This window comes from Ochotona princeps, chromosome 10 (genome assembly GCF_030435755.1).
Source record: "Ochotona princeps isolate mOchPri1 chromosome 10, mOchPri1.hap1, whole genome shotgun sequence".
Lineage (NCBI taxonomy): Eukaryota > Metazoa > Chordata > Mammalia > Lagomorpha > Ochotonidae > Ochotona > Ochotona princeps.
The window spans coordinates 15,312,032-15,329,553 of NC_080841.1; the positions used below are offsets into that span (position 1 = coordinate 15,312,032).

General features: G+C 48.8%; 1 protein-coding gene across 2 annotated transcripts; it reads right to left on the minus strand.

Annotated features, from left to right (window-relative positions):
* Positions 1-1,910: 1,910 nt before the first annotated feature.
* On the minus strand, positions 1,911-17,231 carry PPP1R15B (protein phosphatase 1 regulatory subunit 15B). 2 transcript variants are annotated; one of them, XR_009246139.1, is made up of 4 exons: positions 15,119-17,231; positions 11,283-11,500; positions 4,097-4,352; positions 1,911-1,986 (listed from the first exon to the last, which is right to left on the minus strand). XR_009246139.1 is itself a non-coding variant. In XM_058669051.1 (3 exons), exons 1-3 carry the CDS (start codon positions 16,961-16,963, stop codon positions 4,283-4,285), a joined length of 2,133 nt encoding a protein of 710 aa, XP_058525034.1. In that variant the 5' UTR covers positions 16,964-17,231; the 3' UTR covers positions 4,022-4,282. The 2 variants fall into 2 exon arrangements, 1 of the variants encoding a protein (XP_058525034.1); XM_058669051.1 differs by lacking the exon at positions 1,911-1,986 and having other exon boundaries at positions 4,022-4,352.
* Positions 17,232-17,522: the final 291 nt, after the last annotated feature.

The window sequence follows — 17,522 nt, forward strand, 5'->3', positions numbered from 1 at the left end:
ACAGTTTGGAGACTGGTAGGAACTGGCATCTGACAGGTACGCTCGCACGCTGAGCCACGCCATCTGGTGGCATCGACTGGACACCGCTAGAAACCCAAAGCCAATCTGGACAAACAGGGGTCAAAATTAACCCCCTGGCACGGTAAGAACATTCTGCTGTCCCAACACATTATGTTAATTCTGGAAAAGAAAAGTCCCAGATGATTTGTTCACATATTAAAATCATAAATGAACATGCACCTTATTAATGACACTCAAATTAACTGGTATGGTATCCCTAGCCAAATTGAATTCTGTAATTACATTCTACAAGTGTAGTTAGAGCTTACTGCAAACCTTTCTCCGAGGATCAGTGAATTTTTACTTTTTAAAAAGATTTTTTATTGAAAAGACAACTTTACAGAGAGAAGGAGAGATAAGAAATACAAAGATTTTTTTTTAAAAAAAAGATTTATTTATTTTTATTGGAAAGGCGGATATAAAGAGAGGAGGAGAGACAGAGAGGAAGAGCTTCCATCTGAAGATTGATTCCCCAAGTGGCCGCAATGGCTGGAGCTGAGCCAATCCGAAGCTAGGAGCTTCTTCCAGGTCTCCCACATGGGTGCAGGGTCCCAAGGCTTTGGGCCATCCTTGACTGCTCCCAGACCACAAGCAGGGAGCTGGATGGGAAACAGGGCCGCTGGGATTAGAACCAGCGCCCATATGGGATCCCAGTGCATGCAAGGTGAGGACTTTAACCATTACGCTATTGCGCCAGCCCCAAGAAATACAAAGATCTTCCATCCACTGGTTTACTCCCTAGATGGCCACAACAGCCAGAGCTGAGCTGATCCAAAGCCAGGAGCCTGGAGCAGCAGCTCAAGGACTTGGGGGCCATTCTTTGCTACTTTCCCAGGCCATAAGCAAAGAGCTAGATAGGAAGTGGAGCAGCCAGGATACGAAATGACACCCACATGGATCCTGCTACATGCAAGGTGAGGATCTAGCCACTAGGCTACCGCACCAGGCCCAACTACATGATCTTTGTGGCACATTTGCATCTGTTCAGACATCTGCTGTGTTGACAAAATCTGAATAAAATCTACACAAGAAAAAAAATCTACACAAGAGACTGGTTTAAAGAAAGAACAACTGCTCCACAGTTTTTTAAAGATTTATTTATTTTTAATTGGAAAGGCAGAAGTACAGAGAAGAGACAGAGAGGAAGATCTTTCATCCAATGGTTCACTCCCCAAGCGGCTGCAATGGCTAGGGCTGCCACAATCCGAAGCTGGGAGTTTCTTCCAGGTCTCCCACGCGGGTGCAGAGTCCCAAAGCCTTGGGCCGTCCTCGACTGCTTTCCCAGGCCACAAGCAGGGAGTTGGATGGAAAGTGGAGCTGCTGGGATTAGAACTGGCGCCCATATGGGATCGTGGTGCGTTCAAGGCGAGGACTTTAGCCGCTAGGCCACGCCGCCGGGCCCGATTTATTTATTTGTAATTGGAAAGGCAGAAGTACAGAGAAGAGGAGAGACAGAGAGGAAGATCTTTCATCCAATGGTTCACTCCCCTAGCAGCTGCAACGGCTGGAGCTGCCACAATCCGAAGCTAGGAGCCTCTTCCAGGTCTCCCATACAGGTGCAGGGTCCCAAGGCTTTGGGCCATCCTTGACTGCTTTCCCAGACCACAAGCAGGAAGCTGGATGGGAAGCAGTGCAGCCGAGATTAGAACCGGCACCCAAGTGGGATCCTGGCACTTTCAGGGCGAGGACTTTAGCTGCTAGGCCACGCCGCCAGACCCAGCTGCTCCACTTCTGATCCAGCTCCCTGTTGATGTGCCTGGGAAAGTAACGGGAAATGATGCAAGTGCCTGAGACCCACCTGAGAGATCTGGATGGAGTCCCAGGATCCTGACTTCAGCCTGGCCCAGGCTGGGGCCACTGTGGCACTGAGGGGCATGACCCAGCAGGTGGAAGATCTCTCCATCTCCTCTTTCTGCGTCACTCCAGCTTTCAAATAAAATAGAGTTTAAATTTAAAACACTTATCACTCATCCAATACGTATTTATCAACCATGCATATCTATGGTTTTAGACTCAAGGTTGTAAACAGCCAGATTCCTGGAGATTACAGAGTAATGAGGATGGGGTGGATGAGAATCAAGCAACAGTGTTAACAGGGCCTGGCTGACCTGCAGTCAGGATTCAACCACAGGCCCACTCCTGGCTCCCAGCCTCCTGCCCAGGTAGACAGGCCCCGGGAGGTAGCTGTGAGAGCTCAAAGAACTGAGTTTCTGCCAGCCACCTGGGAGGCCTATATTGAGCTCCACACACACACCCTAAAATGCCAAGTGAACCACAGGATGGGGGCTCTTAGTGTCTCTCAAATAAATAAGTACAAGCTATAGCTTTAAAAAAAAATCAAGATGAAATTTTTCTTAACTTTCATTTTTCATGATATAGTTTCTTAGGCTCAGCAATTTCCCCATCCACTATTCCTCTCCCCGCTTGCCCCCTAGTTTTTCCCTAAATTATAACAGTATAGTCCTTCAACAGCAGCCATAAAGCCATCATTCTGCTATTTCAGTGTAAAAATGAATATAATTTTAAAGATTTATTTATTTTTATTGGGGAGACAGATCAGATTTACAGAGATAAAGGTCTCCCATACATCTTCCCCCAGGCCAGTCACAGGTGCCACAGTGAGTCGGCAGGTGGGACGCCACCCGCACCCTCTCTCTCCCCTGCCGGGAATGGCCGGCCTGATGCACAGGAATGGAATTCCAAGCTGAGTGCTGAGCATCTGCTAGTTCACTCCCTAACTGACTGCAGTGGCTGGAGCTGAGCCAATCCGAAGCCTGGAGCCAGGAGCTTCCTCTGGGTCTCCCAAGTGGGTGTTGGGGCCCAAGGCTTTGGGTCACCTTCCACTGCTCTTCCTAGGTCCCAAGCAGGCAGCGCTCCAACTTCCTCCCAGTCACATGTGCCACAATGAGTCAGCAGGTGGGACGCCATCTGCACCCTCTCCCCGCTGCCGGGAATGACCACCCTGATGCACAGCGGGCTATGCCACCAGCCAGGACACGAACCATCGCCCATATGTGATCCCAGCTCATTCAAGGTGATGACTTAGCCAGGCCTGTGAATATAATTTTAAAAGGTAATGCAAGGGCCCGCGGCATGGCCTAGTGGCTAAAGTCCTCGCTTTGAACGCCCCGGGATCCCATATGGGCGCCGGTTCTAATCCCGGCGGCTCTACTTCCCATCCAGCTCCCTGCTTGTGGCCTGGGAAGGCAGTCGAGGACGGCCCAATGCTTTGGGACACTGCACCTGTGTGGGAGACCCGGAAGAGGTTCCTGGTTCCCGGCATCGGATTGGCACGCACCAGCCCGTTGCGGCTCACTTGGGGAGTGAATCATCGGATGGAAAATCTTTCTCTCTGTCTCTCCTCCTCTCTGTATATCTGACTTTGTAATAAAAATAAATCTAAAAAAAAAAAAAAAAAAAAAAAGGTAATGTAAGGGCTGGCACCATGGCACACTAGGCTTCACCTAGGGCATCAGCGTCTCATGTGGGCACCAGTTTGAGTCCTGACTGTCCCACTTCTGATCCATCTCTCTGCTTATGACTTGGGAAAGCAATGGAGAATGGAGCAAGTCCTTGTGTCCCTGCACTCACGTGGGAGCCCAGGGGGAAGCTCCTGGCCCCAGCTTCAGATTGGCTCAGCTCCAGCTACTGAGCCAATCTGGGGAGTGAACCAGCATTTTAAAGATTGGTCTCTCTTTGTAATTGCTTTTCAAATAAATGATAAACCTTAAACACACTCTCTCTCACACACACAGGGGGCAGGCACAATGGCACATCTGGGACACTCAGAGCCCATATCAGGGTGCCAGCTGGAGTTCCAGCCACTCAGCTTCTGACCCACCTTTCTGCTACGGCACCTGGCCCTAGCACTTCGGTTCCTACCACCCTCCAGGGGACCCGGATGGAGTTCCCAGCTGCTGTTTGCCACCTGGCCCACCCTGGCTGTTGCAGGCACTTGGCGGTGTGGACCAGCAGATGGGAGTGCTCTCTATTTCTCCACCTTATCAAACAAATAATAACAATATAGAAGGCTTACCTCAAAGCAGCACCAGCCACTTTGCTCTTTCAGCTCCTCATCTCAGCTTCTGCTCTGACCCTGAACACCTCTGGAAATATCTGAAAGTTAATTTGGCCTCAAAGTGTAAACATCCATCCGTATTCTGGAGGTAAGACATGCAACACGGTCTGAAGAATCAAGAACTCAGTGAGGTCCTCTCTCCCGCTAGATGGTGCTGCTGGCAAATGCATGGTTCTCCTGCTGTGTGGTCCTCACCCTCCTTTCTGATAAGAACCTACAGAAAAGGGGAAAATAAAGCGATCATCAAATAAAGGCAGGAGGCAACTGGAACAAAGGAAAGGGCAAGAGATTAAAAACACAGGTCTGGTGTTTGTGGCACAGTGGGCTATGCCACCATTTGCAACACTGGCATCCCATATTAGGGCACAGGTTTGAGGCCTGGCTAACTTAGTTTGGAATCTGGTTCCCTGATAATGTACTGGGAAGGCATCTGAACAGATGGCCTAAATGTTTGGGTCCTTATAACCTACATGGAAGACCTGGGTGGAATTCCTAGCTTCTATCTGACTTACCCCTGACAGTCACAGCCATTTAAAGAATGAACAAGCAGATGGAAGATCTCTTTCTCCGTCCCTCTCTTTTCTACCTTTCAAAAAGTTTTTGTTTCAGATTTATTTATTTATGTTTGAAACTCAAGAGTTACAGAGAAGGCAAGACAAAGTTCTTCCATCTGTTGGTTTACTCCCCAAATGTCTACAAGGGCCAGAGCTTTGACGCCCTTCAGCCAGTCTGAAGCCAGGAACCAGAAATTTCTTCTAGGTCTGCCACACAGGTGCAGGGTTCCAAGGCACTGGGCCATCCTCCACTGCTTTCCCCAGGCCCTTCTAGGGAGCTGGATAGGAAGTGGGACAGCCGGGACTGGAACTAGCGCTCACATGGGAAACCAGCACATAAGGTCAAGCCTTAGCCTGCTATGTCATGGCCCTATCTCCCTTCTCCCCTCATCGCTACCACACACACACACACACACACACACACACACAATTTTAATTTTAAAAACTTGAGAATACTTATTTATTCTTATAGAATATTGTGTCACCTGACTGTAGAATCTCACAATAAAGCCAGTAAAACTCCTCAAACTAAATGTGACCAAACAGCAACAAGTGACCAAACAGGCCAAGTGAGAAGCGTAGATGGGTTGAGAAGTCCACGCAGCCTGTCAGAGGACCTGGTGAGGTCCGGCTCTGGTCCGCTCTGGCTTCTTGCCGATCACACACCCCTGGGAAGCAGCAGACAGCTCCAAAGGTTGGATCACTGCCACCATCCACAAGGGACCTTGGCTTTGGCCTGGTCCATGCTCAACTGTCAACATGTGAGAAGTGAATAAACAGCTTTATCTTCCAAACAAATTACTCAAGCAAAAGCAATGGAAGAAAAAAACAAAAAGCTACCCAAACCTGAATTACTACAAAGCTGCTTTCCTTACAGTTCAGCACTGCAGAACTTAAACAGACTCAAGTCTCAATAGGCCCCTGGTACATCCTCCTTCCGAGTTAAGCAATCCACTTTTCACACACCTAGCTTCCCCTCTTCCTCTGCTCAACCTGAGGGAAAGATGGAACTCTATAAATCCTCGGTGGTAGTACACAACCCACGCTCGATCCCTGTTCACCCTACAACCACTTCTATCTCCTCTGACAAATCTCCCACTAGAGCAGCTTGCATGATGAATCCCCAGCTAACAGGAGTAGGTGCGATCCTACCCTAGTATCTACTTCTTCAGGTCTCATTTCACTGCTGTGTGCCAAAGCCACAGCTGACCTATAAAGGTTTACACAAGCCTTCCGACTCAGGCCAAGAGTGTTCTGTGCTGATCATAAAGCAAACCAAGTACTGAAGGAAAGAATCTTAACTACTGCTGCACGATTCCAAACAGTGAATGTTCAATGAAATATCAAAAAACTTCTAGGAAAAAAGAAATTTTTAGCTCCACTCACAGGAGCAGCACACTTTTTTAATGTAGCAAAAACATCTACTATATATACCATGTTATTAGTTGGGTTTTTTTAAAATATTTATTTATTTTCATTGCAAAGTCAGATATACAGAGAGGAGAGACAGAGGAAGATCTTCTATCCGATGATTCACTCCCCAAGTGAGTGCCACAGCCAATGCTGAGGTGAACCAAAGCCAGGAGCCAGGAACTTCCTCCAGGCCTCACACGCAGGTGCACAATCCCAAGGCTTTGGGCTGCTCGACTGCTTTCCCAGGCCACAGGCAGGGAGCTGGATCGGAAGCGGGGCTGCTGGGATTAGAACAAGCACCCATATGGGAACCTGCCTTGTTCAAGGCAAGGACTTTAGCCGTGGCCACCATGATGGGCCCCATATTATTAGCTTTACAAGTCACAAGCACTTTGGGCCAGCAGGTTGGCTCAACTGGCAAATCCTCCACCTCCTAGATGCCATATAGGTACCATTTCATGTTCCAGCTGCTCCACTTCCCAACCGGCTTCCCGCGCATGGCCTGGGAAAGTAGTCAAAGCCTTGGGACCCTGCACCGACATGGGATACTCAGCAGGGGCTCCTGGGTTTGGATTGGCTCAGCTCTGACTATTGCAGCCACTTGGAGAATAAACCAGCAAGTGTAAGATCTTTCTGTCTCTCCTCCTCTCTCTAAATCTACATTTCCAATAAAAATAATCTTTTTAAAAAGGACATTTTATGTAAAAAAAAATTCCTGTAGTTTTAGAAATTACACAAAAATCAAAAGTGAGAGTGTATCAGATGCCAAATCCATGTGTAACTATCAAAAAATTTTTTTAACCATTTATTTCTATTGGAAAGTCAGATATACAGAAAGCAGAGGCAGAGAGGGAGATCTTGCATCCAACGGTTCACTCCCCAAGCATCTGCAATAGCCAGAGCCGAGCCAATCTAAAGCCAGGGGCCAGGAGCCAGGAGCTCTTCCGGGTCTCCCACACAGGTGCAGGGTCCCAAGGCTTTGGGCTGTCCTCAACTGCTTCCCCAGGCCACAAGCAGGGAGCCTGGAAAGGAAGCGGGGCCACTGGAACACAAACCAGTGCCCATATGGGATCCCAGTGCATGTAAGTCAAGGACTTTAGCCACTAGGCTTCAACTTTGAATGGAAGTCAAGGCTGACACAATGAATCTGTGAATCTATCTTAATTTTCCTTCCTGTAGAGCCAAAAACCTCAACCCTAAACGGAAATAAAATTACAACCTGTGTCCATTATTTGTATTAATTAAGCCTGTTATTTTCTGTTTTTCTCTCCACACGCTCTGAATTGTATTAATTCTTCATTAGCTAAGAAGGTCTATGGGGATAAGGGAAATCCCAGAGCCTATGGAATTACCATAAACTTAAATACAAGGAATAAAAAAGGTACAAATGCTTGAATTAAGTTATTACTCCTTAATCTACTCACAGATCTCATATATTTTTTTTAAAGATTTATTTATTTTTATTGGAAAGTCAGATATACAGAGAAGAGGAGAGACAGACAGGAAGATCTTCCATCCAATGATTCACCTCCCCAAGTGACCACAATGGCCAGTGCTATGCGGATCTGATGCCAGGAACCAGGAACTTCCTCCAGGTCTCCCACACGGGTGCAGGGTCCCAAAGCATTGGGCCAGCCTCGACTGCTTTCCCAGGCCACAAGCAGGGAGCTGGATGGGAAGTGGGGCTGCCGGGATTAGAACCGGCGCCCATATGGGATCCCAGTGCATTCAAAGCGAGGACTTTAGCCGCTAGGCCACGCTGCCGGGCCCTGATCTCATATTTTTTTAAGATGTATTTGTTTTTATTGGAGACAAAGATCCGTCCAACAGGCGGTTTACTCCCCAAGTGGCCACCAACAGCAGGAGCTGAGCCGATCCCAAGCCAGGAGCCAGGAGCCAGGAGCCTCTTCTTGAGCTCTCATGTGGGTACAGGGTCCCTAAGCCCCAGGTCATCTCTCAGGCCACAGCAGGGAGCTGGATGGGAAGTGGAGTAGCCAGGACACAAATTAGCACCCACATGGGACCTCAGGCATGCAAGACAGACTTTAACCACTAGGCTACCACACCAGGCCCAAATATTTTTTAAACTTATTTTTATTAGCAAAGTAGAGCAGACTCAGAGAGGACAGAGAAAGCTCTTCCTTCCATTCACTGATTTACTCTCCAAATGGTCACAACGGCCAGAGCTGAACCAATCCAAAGCCAGGAGTGAAGAGCTTGTTTTAGGTCCTCCACGCAGGTGCCAAGGGACCATGGCTTTTGGGCCATCCTCCGATGCTTTTCCAAGCCACAAGCAGGGAGCTAGACAGGAAGTGAGCAGCCCAGACAAACACCTGTGCTTGCAATGTGAGGACTGAGGCACTAAGCCACTGCATGAGGCCCAAGTTTGCCCAAGTTTTGGTTTTTTACCATCACATCTTTTCAATTTTATAAATGAAATATCATCGCTTGCCTGACATTTGGATTTTACTTTTTCTATAAACACCATTTTATTATTTTTGCAGAACTGAATAATTTTTTAAAAATATTTTCTTGAAAGGGACAGTGCGAAAATATTCCATCTATGGCTCCTTTCCCAAAAAGCTGTGAAGGCGAAGCCCAGAGTCAACGAACTCACGGGGGTCTCCATGTGGGCAACCGGGACCCACGTGTGTGGGCCACGTGCTGCTGCCCCCTGGGCCCCGGGCCTCTAAGCTAGCTCGCCAACACGGGAGGCTAGTTTGCTACAAGCAATGGCTTAACCTGCCAGACCACGTCAGCTTCAGCTTTGAGCCAATTGTTACAATTCATTTATCAGTTTCTTAAAAGAGGCAAGTATAATTTTTTTTTTTTGTATACTCTAAAATCTGGTTCACAATTTATCTCACCATTTCTCTCCTTGACTAATACACTTTACACGACCACAGACCAGGCCCATACTACTTAACAGTACTTCTATAAAAACACATACATAACCCAGAAATCCCTGTGCATTCCAAAACCAACACAAAATACTATATATATCATATAATATAAAGATGAACCAAGTATCAGGGAACACTTAATTGCAAATATATTTATTATAATTTACAGATTAGCTGTTATATACACAAATAGAATTTTAGCTATAAAATCCCCAACTATTTACATTTTACACTGGATCTGAAGAAGCCAACTCAGAAGTCCTCTTGTCCCCTAACTTCACCTTCCTTAAATTATAAAAAAATAAAATCTGATGAAAGTTTCAAGTTACAGATGAAGAGGGGTCATCACATCTCACCATTCAGAAATGGACAGTTGACCTGTCTGGACAAAACCTTTCCCATGCTACATTTACACGCACAGCACCATAACAAGATTTGAAATGTGTACATGTCCAACCCGGACCTCCAAGGCATTTCTTTCTAGCGTTCTTAGGAAAGCAAGAATGGGATGAAACAGACAAGTTTTTCTTCTTCAGGATAGTTTTAACATGTCTTTCTGATCACTTCTACAGGTGTGTGGCATATGTGAGAATTCCTAACAAAGCTTTTGCTCCCGGGGCTGTGAGGCTGTTGTCCCAAGTGAAGATAGCCTAGTACTTTGGACAGAAGGGCCAGATTCCACAAACACAAAACCTAACCCACGCTTCAGTCTGGTTTCAGAGGAGTGCTTACACACTGCCACGGGGATGCCTTCCAAGGGCCATAGGCTTCCTAAGTGTGTTCCCTAAAGGGCCTCAGGGGGCTCAAAAGGGCTCTGCCAAGACTTCGCTGACCTTGCTGGCCTTGCACTATGTGTGTCCAAGTGATTCCAAACACCAACACTGCAGGCCAGGTAGTTGAAGAATTGAGGTAGTAACCTGACAAGCACACAGATGAAAACTTCCGCCCCACACTGCAATGCATTCACAAGGAGAGCTCACCTACTCTACTGATGTTTCCCACTACCTGTGGGAGGCGGCCCAGGGCACAAACAGCCCCGTCACTGCACGTTCCCACTCCCTCCACCTCTCAGGCACACCACAGATAGAGCGCAGGCTGCCCACGCCAAGTCAAGCAGAGGCCTGAGGCAGCCTTTCCAGCTGTTACATCTCTAGTTGTATTCTTTCCTTGCAAGTATAGGCCTTGCCATGACTTCTTTCAGTAACACAGAATATAATAAACATGGATCCGGAATGAAGTTTCTACTTTACATTTCCAACTGCCCATCCAAGTTCAGTGTCACCTGACAGGCTTTAAAAGTGACAGTGCTGAGGAACGATACAGTAACACTGCATTTCTGCTGGGCAAACACAACACAACCAAACTATGCTGCAACGAATGCTACATTCTTCCTAGCAGGCTTCGAGGCTTTCAAACTTCAAAAAATAAATGCCTATGACACAGCTATTACATTGTAGGGTGTTTTACAAACTGTTACCTGTCTAAACATACAATGAACCATATTCAACTGGGAGTTATCTTAACACAGAGATCCCTCTCCAAACGAGTTTGCACAGAACAAAATGTGTCAGCTGTTACAACCCGGCAGAAAGGGAGGGCTTTCCACAGCAATGAGTCCAGCACAGGTGGGTTCTGGGGCAACTCCTGGGCACAGCAGAGCTCAACACACAAGTCAACAGCCATTACCCATTTTCTACCAAACTCAGTGTTTGGGGGGGAAAAAAAAGTGACACAGGATAATGTTCTTTAAGCTGGCAATATACACAAGATTACTTTTTTTAGCCGTAAGATAGGCCAAATCAAATCACTAAGTTTTTAAAAATCCAAAGTCCAAAATTCCAGAATGGTGAGGAGGGCAAAAAATCCCCAAAACAACATAAACAAAAAAAGCCAAAAGCAAGCTTGAAGTTTTCAGACAGGTATATATAATTTAAATTAGAACTGAAAATAGGCTTTAAGCCCTCTAAATATTGTTTCCCTAGAAAGTAAGTTCTGAAAGTGCAAAATTGTAACTAAAAAGGTCCCCTTTTCATCTCACACAAGCAAAGGACAGGGAGGGTCACAAACGGTACCTCCTTTATCATTAGGGCTGGCTTCAAATGAGGGTGCCTGATGCGATATGCTGCAAAAAGTAATAATAATAAACTAGATCACTGGCTCCAACTCATTTATCTTGTAAAAAATGTCAAGGACAGCTGCCAATATTTGTTTTAAAAGAAACCTCTCGAGTAAGAGGTAGCAGACGCGAGGACTACTACTGTCACTTCATCTCACTTTTGCTCAGGAACATTAAGTCTTCTCAAGCATGCTTCCTGCAGTCTGTCGAATGTTCTTTGTCGGTGCTCAAATGTCAAGCAAAAGCCAATAGCATCTTCTGTTTCTTGGATTCGTTTCCGGAATCTGCATCTATCCCTTGCAAACTCTTCCCAGGGTCCTTTGCGATCCTCATCATCACTTAAGTAATACTCAGTCACTTCTTCAACGAAGGTCACCTATAAAGACAAAGAATAATGTTAACAACTCTAGAATCTTACCGCTAGCATCAAAGTCAGTAACCTTTCATGCCACTAATTCTTTCAGAATATTCCATGTTACAGGAATATCTGGTTCCGATGTCAAGTTCTGAGGAGCTGGTCTCTATGACAGCGAACAAATGCCACCAACAGCTTTCACATACATACTTGTGAGTCTCTCACGCATCTATCTTCATCTCTCTGGAACTCATCTATCACTTTATCTATCTTTAACATACTCAAACAAAATGTCAAAACCAGTCGTTAGGCTTATTAATAAAATGAAAACAGATGGGAAACAGAAATTTTCATATAGTCAAGCCCTGGTTTTGTTTTGTTTGTTTTAAAGATTTGTTTTTATTGGAAAGTCAAATTTACAGAGGAGACCTCCAATCGTACTGCAGGACTCAGAACCCTAACCATGAAAAGACAGAGGACAGAACAAGTAAACCACCTCAGCTATATGTTGGCAGCGAAAAACTGGGCAAATGGAGACTCCAAGCTGGACCATGTCCATCAGTGGATTCTTCAACGACTTCATCATGCTTGGAGTGGCGAGACTGGCAGTAATTCATAACTGCTGAACTATCAAAACCACTTCAGGAAGAATCCTCGGAGCATGCCCCACATCAGGGACCTGGGGTGGGTGGGAGACTGGGTGGGGCTTCTCCCTTAAAATTCCCCTTTACATCAGATATATGAAGGAAACAATACGGAGCTAGTTGTCTTTCTCATCTTCCTGTATGGTTTGAAGCTTTTACCCTAATTATGTTAAGATTGTCAAAAAAAAATTTTAATAAAAAATTAATTAATTAATTAAAAAAAGAAAATTCCAGTGGCCAACCCTCTGCGGCATGACAGCTGCAGGGGGATACCTAAAAAAAAAATTTACAGAGGAGAGACAGAAAAAAAGATCTTCCATCTGCTGGTTCACTTTCCAACTCCCGGCATCAGCCAGAGCTGGCCAATCCAAAGCCAGGAGCCTGGAGCTTCTTCCAGGTCTCCCACGGTTGCAGGATCCCAAGGCTTTGGGCCATCCTCAACTGGTTTCTCAGGCCACAAGCAGGGAGCTGAATGGGAAGCGGGGCTGCCGGGATACAAACAGCCACCCATGTGGGATCCCAGCGCATGCAAGGCGAGGATTTAGCCACTAGGCTACCACACCAGGCTCCCTACTGGTTTTTAATCCATAGGGAAATATAGGCTCTGATATTCTTTCCCAAAAATAACAATCTTTCAAAAATAAACTACTACATTTCTCAAAGTAAAAGTTTCCATCAGAGCATGAAGGCTTTAACATCCCTAATTTTCATCCCTTTTCCTTTACAAAAAAATTCCCATTTCTCTTTCCAATCTTTAGGTTATTAGTATGTGATACTATTTCTACCTGTCTTTCGTAATCAGATGATAAATGAAAAACTAGCTTAGTGCAGCAAAGTTAAGAATCCTGTAGTGAAGAGGAATAAACACGCTATCATGCTGTCACTGTACTCTTGAAAAACAGACCGAGTGTCCCTCACCCAAAATGCAGAAGTGTTTGAGTTCCCCAGATTTAGGAAGAGTTGTATAGACTTCATCAACTTAGCATCCTTCATCTGAAAATCACAACTGTGAAAAATTCCATAATCCAAAACTCAAAAAGCAGAGAGACAGAGACAGCAACCTTCCACCTGCTGGTTCAACCTCCAGATGGCTGCAAAAGCCCAAGGTAGTACCAAGTGAGCCAGGAGCTCCACCAGGGTTCCCCACGGATGGCAGAACTCAAGCACTTGGACCAGCTTCAGCTGCTTTCCAGGCACGCGGGCGGCAGCAGGATCAGAGCACAAAGCCAAAGCCGCTTCAGTGTTAGGCTGGCGCTCAAACACTGCGGACTGAGAGCACTTCCGCTTTCTGGATTAAGGATGCTTAATCTGTGAACGAAATTGTGGCTATTGTAACATGGATGATGGCATGTAATGAGTGACAATCCCCACTCATTCTACTTCCTTTATAATGGTTTCTAAAATATCAAACTCCAACTGTAAATACTTTAAAATCTGTTCAACAGTTACATCAGATAATCCCACAGTGACCTCCACCTTTCATTCCCTTTACATCAGGCCGGGAAATGCCCCCGAGGACAATTAGCAGGTATGTAATACCTTACTAACTATTGCATTCCAGCCATTATTTGATTGTGCCACTAAAATAAATAATAACAATCTTTACCATATGCCAAGCTCTTTGCAAAGTCTTACAATGATCTCCTTTAATCCTTACCTCAACCTTAGGAACTCTGCTTTGTACAGATAAAGAAATGGAGGCAAAATGACCTACCCAAATCACATGGCCATCAGGATTCAAGTGAACAGAGCCTGGCCCCACCATTATTCCCAAATGTGCAAATAGCAGTCAAAGACTGCAAAGTATTACCATGTTTAGATATAACTTTGCTAAGTTTTATTTCTGGTACAACACTCTATCTACTTGGTCCCTTTCATTTTACTTAGTGAGCTGAAATGGGCCACTTAAGTGCAAGAAATGTATGCATATGCAGTTGGCATAACCTCCACTAGAGCAAAGCAATCGAGGCCATGAGACCCCAGTCCCCAGGTCCATGAGTGCTAAACACCAAGCATGGAGCAAACAGGTCTCCAGCTGCCAAGTGCTCACCTTGAGCCGTCTCCCGCTCCAACCAGGCCCCTTAACAGGATCCAGAGCAGCTCATTTCTTATCAGGGCTTGTACAAAGTAGGAGCCACAAGTCAGTGTTCCCACGACTCCCTGTGTCTACAGCAGGACTACCATGTGGGCAAAGCCTGCAGCCACAGCCCCACCCACCTGAAGCTGCAGGTCCTGAGGCCAACAGTCACCTGGCTCCTTCTAGAGACGTGCACAAGGGAGTCCAGAACTTTCCCTCTACAACAAAACATCACTGTGTTTGAGGGGATTTTCAATTGCTAACTTCAGCTGAATACACAATTCAGAAGTGACGCTCTCAAAGAAGCTTTTTAAAAATTAACCTGGAACAGCAAGGAACCACCACCACGTGACACATCACTGCGTACTGTGTTTCACTGTAGCTGGCCACTGCCAAACAATACTACACCTGGCAGCAAGGCAATACCATGTAATGTCAGCATTCCCTGATACAAAAATTCACATTTTCTTTCCTGGCAAACAACCAGACAAATCTGACATGCTACTTGGAACCACCATCCCTTTGGGGTCTAATGGTCAAGAACCAAGAAACGTGAGCTTGCAAACAACACACTAGTGTTTGCAAACACACCTCACTTAAGACCGCTGTAATTCCCCATGGCTACAACAAGCAGGCAACCTCTGGACCCTCTCTCAACCTCAGCCCCTGGAACTACTGAATCCTGTAAACACATGGTTTCCTATTTCTGTTCTCTAAAACTGAGTGAACAATTGGAGCTCACAGGCCTGGCCCAGCTGTCAGCAATGCATGGAGCCTCCACAAGGAGCAGCCATCTGGGACCTCCTCAATCCAGACACACAGCTCCAGGCCTTCCTCAGGAGCAGGTGCGACCACTCCTCCAGACAGCCCTGCTGCCTACGGGCCACTACATCTACACCCAACAAAGAAAACACAAACCTTTCTTTTGATCGGTGAGCACCTTTCTCCCGAAAGACCCCCACACCGAGTCCGGCCTGGATGTCTACTTTCTTGGCTGTCTGAGAGCTGCACTTTACAAGTAAGCACGGTGTGACTCTCCGAGGTGACCACAACGCACTCCGGTGGCTGCTTGGCGTCGGGACAGCCCTGCCCACTTTTCCCTGCAGTTTGGAAGGGAGCCTTAAAATTGAACAGGTTGTAGGGGTCGTCGGAATGGCAAAAGGAGTCCCACAGCTGCAGACTCTCCGCCTCGTCCACACTGCAGTCCCAGTCGTCCTCCTCCTCCTCCTCCCCGGATTCAGAGCTAGGCTCGGGGGTCTCGGGGAGGCTCCCAGCCTGGGGCGCAGCCTCCAGCTCACAAGGCTCGGCCCAGCCAGACTGGGCCGCAGCAGGGTCCTCAGGGGCCCTTTTGGCCACAGTCTGCAGCGTGGCTGTGAAGTTTTGGAGGCTGTAGGGGTCTACACTGTAGAAGGAGTTCCACAGGTGAAGGTCCTCCGAGTCCCCTTCGGGCTCTGACTCGGACAGGGAGCCATCACTGCCGAAGCCGTCGTCCTCTGCCTCTTCATCCCAGCCTTCCCCCTCGGAATCAGAGCTGCTCTCAGGGTCACTGGTGGCACCCCCCAAAATGTAATCTATTAGTTTGTTGCTACACGCCGGCCTGGCCGCGGGGGGCAGCTCCTCCTCTGGGCCTGAGGACTCCCCAGCCTCCCTGCCCAGGGGCACCTCGCACGAAGGACAGCTGCCTGGAGCACCCTCTTCCGCCCACAGTTCGAAGCCATCCTCCTTGGGCTCCGGGGAGGCTCCGGAAACGGGACCTACGGCCAGGGGAACACACTGGGCCGCGTCCCCTCCGCAGCCTTGCTGCTCCAGGCGGAGAAGGTTGTGCTCCTCCTCCAGGCTGTGGTAGCCGTGGTCCTGCTCCGGGGTGGGCAAGTCCTGCCCCTTGCCGGCCTGCTGGAGGAATTCCAGCCGTTTCATGCGCAGATGCTGGATCTCGGGCAGGCCTTCCTGGGACAGAGGTGGATACGTCTGCCACGAGGCTGGGGGCAGCTCTGCAGACAGCGGCTGGGGCTCACCTGGCTCCTCCGAAAGGCAGCTGCTCTCGGAGGCTAGGCTCTGGACGTCCACCCGCTGGTCACTTCCGCTGCTGCGCCGGCAGCCCACCTGCAGCCAAGGGAGGCAGTCCAGATTGGAAGAAGGGCTCAGCATGTAGGAGACCACATTGCCACTGGCCAAGCGCTGAATGCTCCCGGAGGGCGAAGAACCCAGCTCCCGGTCAGCAAACAGACGGGCCTCCAGGGCACCGGGCAGCAGCCTGACGCCCCACAGCTGCTGCTCCAAGAGAAACGGGTGCGCGGCAGGGTTCAGCCCGCTGTCCTTGGCTTTGAGTCCCAAGTTCAGATCAGAGGCCGGGCACTGCCAGTGGAGCCCTTCCTCCAGCCAACCCAGGGTGCTGGGGACCGAGGGGTCCAGGGGTCCAGGGGGGTCGGGCGCCTCCTCTCGCCCCCGCCAGCTTCTCAGGGCGCTGTAACGGCTGGCTAAGCCCAACCACCTGGTCGGAAGCAGAGCACCGAAGAGCTGGCTCCAAAGCAGCACTTTCTGAAGCAAGCCGGGCAGCGGCGCCAACAGCTGGGCCAGCAGCTTTGACCAGTAGCCTGGCCGGGCGTCGGAAGGCAAAGCGGCGTCCCCCGAGCTCTGCGGCGCGGCCGTCGGGAACTTGGACCCGGCTGCTTGCGATCGCCAAGGCAGGAAGCCGGGCAGCCGGCACCAGGCGCGGGCCCGAGGCCCAGGCCGCGAGCTGTGCGATCTCGGCTCCATCTCCATCTTCTCGGCAGTTTTCTCAGCGAAGGAAAAAGTCGGCGGGACGCGAGGAGACTTAAGCAGTTCCGGCCCCACCCCGCAGTCGAGTCAGGGCTCCAGGCCGACCCCCGCGCCGGCAGAGAAGCCACAGAGGGCGGCGGCTTCGGCTGCGGACGCTACGGCACAGACTCGAACGGCCCGCGCAGGAGGCGGCCATCCTAGCGGGAAGGCGGCGTCTTAGTCCGCTCAGGCCGCAGCGACATAGGAAGCAATCCTCTCCAGCAGCGGCGACGGCGACGGCGACCTTCCCGACAGACACGGCCGGCTATAAAGGTTCCACAGAGCAGCGCGACACCGGAAGGACTGGGAAAAAAACGCTCGGAGCGACGGCCGGCAACGCTCAAAATGGCCGCGGAGCCAGCGCACCGAAGACTAGCCTCGGGCCCCAGATCAGACGCAAGCAGACCGAGCCTCTGCGCACGCGCTCTCGCGCCGCCCGACGCCAGTCGTAGAGCTCCGGGGGGCGGGCCTCCGTGCACTTCCGTGTGGCCGTTGATTGGTTCCGCCCTATGTCCCTGTCGGC

Coding starts and splice junctions, on each gene's coding strand:
- PPP1R15B (XM_058669051.1), bottom strand. CDS start 16,963: ATGGAGATGGAGCCGAGATCGCACAGCTCGCGGCCTGGGCCTCGGGCC. Junction 11,501..15,118: donor GCTCACCGATCAAAAGAAAG/GTTTGTGTTTTC, acceptor TTGTCTTTATAG/GTGACCTTCGTTGAAGAAGT. Junction 4,353..11,282: donor CTTAATGTTCCTGAGCAAAA/GTGAGATGAAGT, acceptor CCTTTTCTGTAG/GTTCTTATCAGAAAGGAGGG.